At 41.5% G+C, this 8,007-nt stretch overlaps 1 protein-coding gene across 1 annotated transcript; it reads left to right on the top strand.

Annotated features, from left to right (window-relative positions):
- Positions 1–365: 365 nt before the first annotated feature.
- IRX1 (iroquois homeobox 1) lies at positions 366–7,193 on the top strand. The gene is made up of 4 exons (XM_038391033.2): positions 366–1,104; positions 3,900–4,914; positions 5,388–5,460; positions 5,814–7,193. Exons 1-4 carry the CDS (start codon positions 844–846, stop codon positions 5,869–5,871), a joined length of 1,407 nt encoding a protein of 468 aa, XP_038246961.1. The 5' UTR covers positions 366–843; the 3' UTR covers positions 5,872–7,193.
- The last annotated feature ends 814 nt before the right edge of the window (positions 7,194–8,007 follow it).

Genomic DNA, 8,007 nt, shown 5'->3' on the forward strand with positions numbered 1-8,007 from the left:
CAGTTGTTTTTGTTAAAAGGGGACACACTAAGGCTGCAAAACAGCAAAACCCCAATGTTGGACAACTGTAAAATCGTGTAGACAGGTTGTCATACAGCAGTGGGGGCTTTTCTGAAAGGAGCCCATTGCTAAACATTAAATCCACACACACGCAAGGCGCAGCAGCACCGCAGCTGCGCGGGCGCGCTCTCTCTCTCTCTCTCTCTCTCTCTCTCTCACACCCCCACACCAAGGAAAGTGGCCGAGCCGGGGCTGAACACCACGTGCTTCGCCAAGGGGGGGGTGGGTGAGGGGCGGGGCGGGGCTTGCTGCTCAAGTGGCTGCCAATCAAAGCATCAACTTCAAATTGTATCTGAAAGATCAGCCTAGGACCTAAGGGCAGACACATCAGTTGGAGCTCAATTGTTGATCAGATCACATCTAAGGGATTTAGGAGCGCAGAAGAGCCGAGATTTGCGGAAAGACACCCCACTGAATCCATCCACACTCCTCCTCCTCCACACCCACATTACAATACAGCTCTGACAGAAAGAAATCAGAACGAAACAGAAAATTATCAGATCGATTTTCCTCTCGCCCAGCCTGACTTCTGTAAAAAAAAAAAAAAAGAAAAGAAAAGGCAAGAGGGAGAGAGACCCGAACCAGCCGGGTTTGTTCCGCCCCCACCCCCCGCTCCGGCTGCTCAGTTTCCCCCCTCCCCCTGCCTTTTTTTTTTTTTTTTTCTTTTCTTTTTTTTTATTTTTTTCCCCCCCCCCCCCCCCCCCGTCTTCTTCTTTTTTAAATTCCTTCCCCCCCCTTTTATACTTCTGCTGCCGCCGCCGCCGCCGTGTTTGCGCCCTGGAGATGTCCTTCCCCCAGCTGGGCTACCCGCAGTATCTCAGCGCCAGCCAGGCGGTGTACGGGAGCGATCGGCCCGGGGTGCTGGCCGCCGCCGCTGCCGCCGCCGCCGCCGCTGCTGCCTCGGGCCGGCCTGGGGGCGCGGAGCTGGGGAGCGGCTCGGCTGCTGTCACTTCGGTGCTGGGCATGTACGCGAGTCCCTACAGCGCCCCCAACTACAGCGCCTTCCTGCCCTACACCGCCGACCTCAGCCTCTTCTCCCAGATGGTAAGTCTCGGGCGCTGCTTCCCCTACACGCCTTCCCTTCCCTTCGCCCTCCCCTTTCCCTCTCTCCGCTCGGGGCAGGAACGGGACCGAAAGGCTGGGGCGTTTGTCCCGCGTTTCTCCCTGGCGGTGGGCGTGGGAGGAGATCTGTGGTCGTGCCACAGAGATGGAGCCCACTTAGCAAACTGCTTGAAGCAAAGGAAAGAGCCCGCCTGAGTAACTTTCCGGGCTCCCGGGAGTTAGACGCTTTCTCTCTCTGCAGATCCCCCAAGGGGTGCTGCTTTCCTGCGCTCCGAGGTGCTCGTGTGTGTGTGGGGGGGGGAGGGCGATGACCGAAGACCCCAGCAGACAGGAGAGAGGGATCTGGTACGGAGAAAGTGTGCGTGTTTGCGGGGGTGTCTCTGGGCTCTGGGCTGATCGGCCGCTACTCTAGCCGGGAGCAAACTCCATATAATTTTATTCTTGGCAGTAGATTTGCTGGGCAGGACTCCTGTCCTTGTGGTTGGATTACCCTAAGCAACTCAACTTTCCGTTTAGGAAAATTAGGAATGATTTTTTGGTGTTATTTAAACCGGCTTTAATAATATTCCTTTACCACCTTTCCGCCTGATAATTTTATTTGACGGGGGAGCTATAAACGAGTCCGTTTGTAAAAGAGAAAACAAAAAGACTAGAGAGCATTCTAAAGTAGTTGGCGTATTTCCTTACTTCAGACGTTTTGTTCAGGGCTTAAAATCGCCTTTCTTATACTTTATTTTAAGCTTCAGAGATTTCATTTGCATCAAGTAAAATCGTGTATCTACACTGAAGTAGAGAACTGCATTGTCATTAATTTGTCTATAACATTTTTTATTATTGTCCTTGGATTTGTTGCTAGAGAATTTCCCCAATGAAAAGCGAAACAGATCAGTTTGTAAACTACCTTTTACCTGTGTTTTTGTTGAAATATTTTCTTACTGATAGATAAAATATCTGAATTTCTGAGTGATGACGTTCTTAGGTTTCGATTTATTTTTAAACACCTCTTAATCCCCCCTCCTTCTGCTTTCTCCCCTCCCCCCAGTAAGGTATAGGATGTGAATATTTATAACTAGGCACACGTAAGGAATCTATTGTGCAGGTTCTTTAAAAATACGTTATTTGAACAAGAGAAGACATTTGGAATGAGGTCATTTTATGATACAATAATTTTTACGAATAATTTTTATTATAAAACGCATTTAAAATTTGACCTCTGGTTTGCTAATACAGTAAAAGTTGACACAGAAGCAATGAGTGATTTGCAAGTAGCTCCTTCAAAAGAATTCCCAACCGAGATTACAGAGAAATATAATTTCAGATACCGTAATAAAAAAACAACGGAATAAAGGGAGTGTAGAAAGACTACTCTGTGATAAAATTATAATAAACATTACATCAGGCCTTTTAAAGATGGCATTCTTTTCTTTGTGGACTGTGTATAACCCTGGCCTATGAAATTAAAATACTTGGTCTTTTTCAGCTGCCCGCCAAAGTTAGATCAGTTTGTTTGCAAAGACATTTGATACTTTTTGAAAACTAAAGACGTTTTGAACTTTTATTTTTCAAAAAGGCTTGTATAACATTTTGCAAGTGTTAAGACTCTGAATATAGTCAAGCTTAAATAGAGCCAGGTTGTATTGAACAGAACAAAACCAGAAATACAAGGTGGTTTCAGCTATTAAAATATTTAAGAATATTCCCATTTTCTACTTACAAAGATATCTGTATGTTTGCATACAGTGGCAGTTCTTAAAACGGGTAGTAATATCCTGGTTTGATTTCTAGGCTTTTTATTATTTGGAAATCAAGAGGTAAAATATTATGTGACTGTCTGAACAATTTGCGATAATAATGAGGTCTAATGAGCTTGTTAGAAAGATAAAATGTTATTTACCAAAACACCTGATGGGATAATTTGACTTGCTGTGTTTTACTACTGATGATAAAAAGAATATTGATTGCAAATAAATCACCGCCTCTAAATGCTCGCAAACAATTTTCTCAGATCAGAGTAAAACTTAAGAGGTAAAGTAACTGCATGCATATATATCATAAGTCTGAATCCGTCTCCATTCCAGCGTACAAGGGCTCTTTTCTAACCAGTTAATATTTTATAGCACACGTCTTAGGTTCGTGTGTGCGTGTGAAATATCTCACATTTTAGTGTTTGCGATTCAAAATCGCATGTTACCTTTCTCGACTAATTTAACCTGTTAGCAAACTACTTTTTAAGATTGATTTGGGGCTAAATAAAGATACTTTGAAAATAGGTACATTATTAATATGTGTTGTCGTTAAATATGTACGTGTGAGGTCATCTCTCCTTTTTGCTGCCTGCTTATTTTAAATACACAATAAAATTGACTCGTCGAGATAAATGTGAAAACATTAAATTTGCATCGTTTGATTTGATTTGCCTGCGGGTGAGGGCTCAGAGGGTTGAGAAGTGGTGGAGGAGCAGAAAATAGGTCTAACGTTTAGCAGATCCCTGTGCAGTCACTCTTCCTTTTCACCACAAAAGGGGAGTCATCTGGGAACAGTTCTGTTCAAACTAAATGTGAATAACCTAGAATGAGGAGGCCAAAGTTTTGCTGTAAAGACCCCGTGCTGTATTCTAAAGGCGTATTTATGCCTCATTGCTGCCGGTGTACTGAGGGGAAAGACGGATCTCTCTTAAGAAGGGAACAAACTGCAGCAGCAACATATTCAGCTCTGTTAGAGACATTAACAAGAGAACTCATTTTCTTTTCTTCTCTGCTTGTCTGAATGTGTTGCAGGGCTCCCAGTATGAACTGAAGGATAATCCAGGTGTCCACCCTGCTACTTTTGCTGCCCACACTGCCCCTGGCTATTACCCCTATGGACAGTTCCAATATGGGGACCCAGGGCGACCCAAGAATGCCACCAGGGAGAGCACTAGCACCTTGAAGGCCTGGCTGAATGAGCACAGGAAGAACCCCTACCCCACCAAGGGGGAGAAAATCATGCTGGCCATCATCACCAAGATGACCCTCACCCAGGTCTCCACCTGGTTCGCCAACGCTAGAAGGAGGCTCAAGAAGGAGAACAAAGTAACTTGGGGAGCAAGGAGTAAGGACCAAGAAGATGGTAACCTCTTTGGGAGTGACAACGAGGGAGACCCCGAAAAGAACGAAGACGACGAAGAAATCGACCTGGAAAGCATAGACATTGATAAAATCGATGAGAATGATGGGGAGCAGAGTAATGAAGAAGAGGAAGAGAAATCTGAGCTCCTGAGACAAAGCAGCGAAGATGAACATTTGGAAAAAGAAAAGGGTTTGTCATTGTCAGAATCTGAAGGTCTTAAACCCAAAGACTCTTTCTCCCTGGTAAAGGAGGCCTCTGACAACAGCACACGAATCATAAATCCCAATGGACAGAATAATTTACAGGTGCCACCTCACAGCAAACCCAAGATTTGGTCTTTGGCAGAGACAGCAACCAGCCCTGATGGCGCCCTGAAGTCTTCCCCTCCTCCTCCCTCTCATTCCCAGGTTAACCACACTTCCGCCCAGATTCAGCATCCGGCTTTCCTCCCTAGCCATGGACTCTACACATGCCAGATTGGCAAATTTCACAACTGGACAAATGGGGCTTTCCTCACTCAGAGTTCCCTGTTAAACGTGAGGTCTTTTTTGGGAGTAAACCACCATCATGCTGCTCATCATAACCACCATCTTCAGCCCCAGCAACAGCCTTCTGTATTAACAGCAACCCTTGGAGCCCTAAGCAGTGAAAAACCTACAGAGAGGACCAGTCCCAAACACATAGGTAATGCACCAAGCAGCGATGTCCGGTGGAGAGCTGTTTATTGTTTTTTAATGGTGTTAGATTCAGCCTTGTTGTAATTCACTGTCTTTAACGGACTTCCACCTAGTTTACTCTAGGGCTGAATTTAGCGTGCTAAGTAATATACATTAGTGTCTTTCATGTAGAATACTACCAGTCACACACCAGGCACCTCAAAAATAAGTTAACATCTTTAGGGTAGCACTATTTAACTTGTCCCAGGAGCTTTCCCTTGTTTTGTTGTTTAGTTCAAAGCCTTCGGCTTCAAAGTGTTTCAACAACAAAACAAAAACAAACAAAAAATGTGGCAAGAATATCTTAAACTGCTTTGGAACAACAAATAATCAATGAAGGCAATACAAACGTGAACTGATACCTATATGTCTGATTAGCTACATGTGTGAGTGCGCCTATGTGTTTCTCTAAGATGTTTCTTGGGTTTTCTTTTCCTCCAGAAAGAGAAAATGCACCAAGGACTGAAACCCCACCCCAGCAGTTAAAATCGCCTTTCCAGCCTGTCCGTGACAAGTGAGTTATTCTTCACTGAAGGACTGTTACTTATGTGACACAGAGTATTTGAATAATAAAGACTAATTATAACGACTACTCATCTTCATACTAATACATAAAACGACAATAAGGATAATACAGCATTTCCTGCTGTAATCCTTTCAAAGGTAGAATAATTTACAACTGTCCATAGCCAGTTTGTAACTTTTCTGAAACTTAACAAATCTCAATTTTTTTTTTGGCATTTATGTCCTAGAAAAATATTTCTGTGTAGTTAGCTAACGTTAGGCAGTTATATCAACAGACAGACACCATAGCGATGCTTTCACTCTTTTTACTGATAGACTGTTGCGTCTTTTTCCCCCTTACAGCTCTTTGGCTCAGCAAGAGGGAACACCGCGAATTTTAACAGCTCTCCCTTCTGCTTGATTAAATGGGTTGGTGAAAAAATATTTCAGAGACTGGTATAAAGGACAAAAAAAAAAATTTGAAACGATATAAACGACTCCCATCAATCTCTCTTTGCAATAAGGTGGTGCAAATCCATAAAAGCGATCACACAAATCTGTAGATGGATCCCCCCTTCTCCATTGTACCATTTCAGATCGTGTTACTCTAACCATTCTTGAATTATTTGTTTGGTAAATGTTTCTCATGTGTTTGTGTTTTTTTCTGTATATAGAGTGATTTCAGATTGTAAATAGGGCGTCAGCAAAACTTGTCTAAATCATATATTTTGTCTAATAAACTAAATGAAATTATGAAATCTCCTCAGGTATGTATTTTTGTTGTTGCAGAATTTAAACTTAAATTAAACATGTAATCAAACATTTATTGTTTTCCTCCTAAATATTAGAGAATTTTTCCTTAGGTAATTGTACCTTAAAATCATCAAATTGAGGCTTTTTGCTTTACTGTTAGTGAAAGGTATATCCTCTAAGCCAAGATGTGAATTTCACATTTCATACATGTAAATTTAAAGAACTGAGTGCAATTTTTTTGTTGGCTAGCTAGATGATAATTATCCTTTCAACAAGTAAGGGACAAAAATGCTCAGACACATATGATCTTCAAAAGTGTAGGTGGTTTTATTTTCAGTTACTCTATAACAATTAATTTTTGAAAGTAAAAAAAAAGAAGAGAATGAACTTCACTAACATATAACTTGACTTTAAAAATCAATTTATAAATTGGATCACCAGTAAATTGTTTATTTAGTCCATATTTTGGGCTAAGTGGGAAAATAGTGGAATAGGAAATTGTGCTTTGATTTTTGTTCCAGTTATTCTTAAACAGCTACAGAGGAAATGTAACTTTTGAAAGATGTTTCCACTTGAGATTTAGTAAAATCTTAATAGAAAATAGGGGGAAATGAAGTTGCAGCTACTGCACTTTTCCAGAGTGTGTGTTACAAGTTTCTGTGGTTTTGGTTAGAAGAAGCCAGAAGAAAAAAAGAAACTACCAGTTTATATAGGCATGGTTTAGATGGCGTTAATCTTCCAAAGACAAACCGTTACAATCTGTAATATTTTCAGTGTTTCCTTCTTTTTTTTTTCTCCTAAAAGAGAACACGAAATGAGCATTGAGGTGCTAATAAGCTACCAGATGGTTGTTGATGGTGGAAAATGGAAAGAAGCAGCTGGGAAAGTCATTAAGAAATAATGTGGTGACGCCCTATCCAAACTGAGCAAACCTCAGAACAGGAGTTGTCTGAAACAAGACTAGATTTTGAAATAAAATATTAATAAAATCCCCATCAAGGTTCAGAATATTGGTCTAGGTTTAGCTGCAATATCATTGAATGGAAAGATGGTTTCTGTGTAAACTACTGCTCAGAGATATGTTTACAAAGAAGTGAAGATGATTGAGTTTTATTTTAAATTTGTTAAAATGGAGTCATATTCTTGCAAGAACTGGCGCGGAATATGAGAGGTGTTTGAAATGTATGTTGTGCTTCCCCCTCCCGGGAAAGCAGTTGATTTTGACGCACTTTGCAGGCTTTTAACATACAACCTTTTTAATGTTTTTAAAAATCCTAATCAACTCTACCTTTCTAATATTAAACTTTTCCAGTTTCAAACAAAAATAGAGCTTGATTATTTCGATAAAGTGCTGAGCACTTGAATGAAGGAGATAAACAGTTAAGTATTTAATGTAAATCATTCAAGTTTCTTTAAGCCAGTTACAGTACCAACTAACTGCTGGTATAAACTTGACCGAATTCCTGCTTAATAGCAAGTACATAGAAATAGCTGCAGTTCAACGCCCGTTGTCCCCGACATACTTTCCTTGGGTCCGATGTTCCTTGATCATTCATAACATAATTACCATTGCCCTCAGTGGTAGATCCGGATACTCAAGGATCTTTTTGCTACACACTTAGCTTTCATAAACTGGCATCTTTCATTTAAAAAGCATACAATGCTGCTCTGTGAAGCTAAGCAAACAAGGTGGTGCCAAATTGGCTTGAGAGGAGAAGAGGGAGATTACTTTGCTTCATAAGAGGGGACTTTAATTGTTGAGAGCTGGGGGGGGGGGGGGAAGGTGCGCGCGCGCCTGTGTCTG

Source organism: Dermochelys coriacea, chromosome 2 (assembly GCF_009764565.3).
Source record: "Dermochelys coriacea isolate rDerCor1 chromosome 2, rDerCor1.pri.v4, whole genome shotgun sequence".
NCBI lineage: Eukaryota > Metazoa > Chordata > Testudines > Dermochelyidae > Dermochelys > Dermochelys coriacea.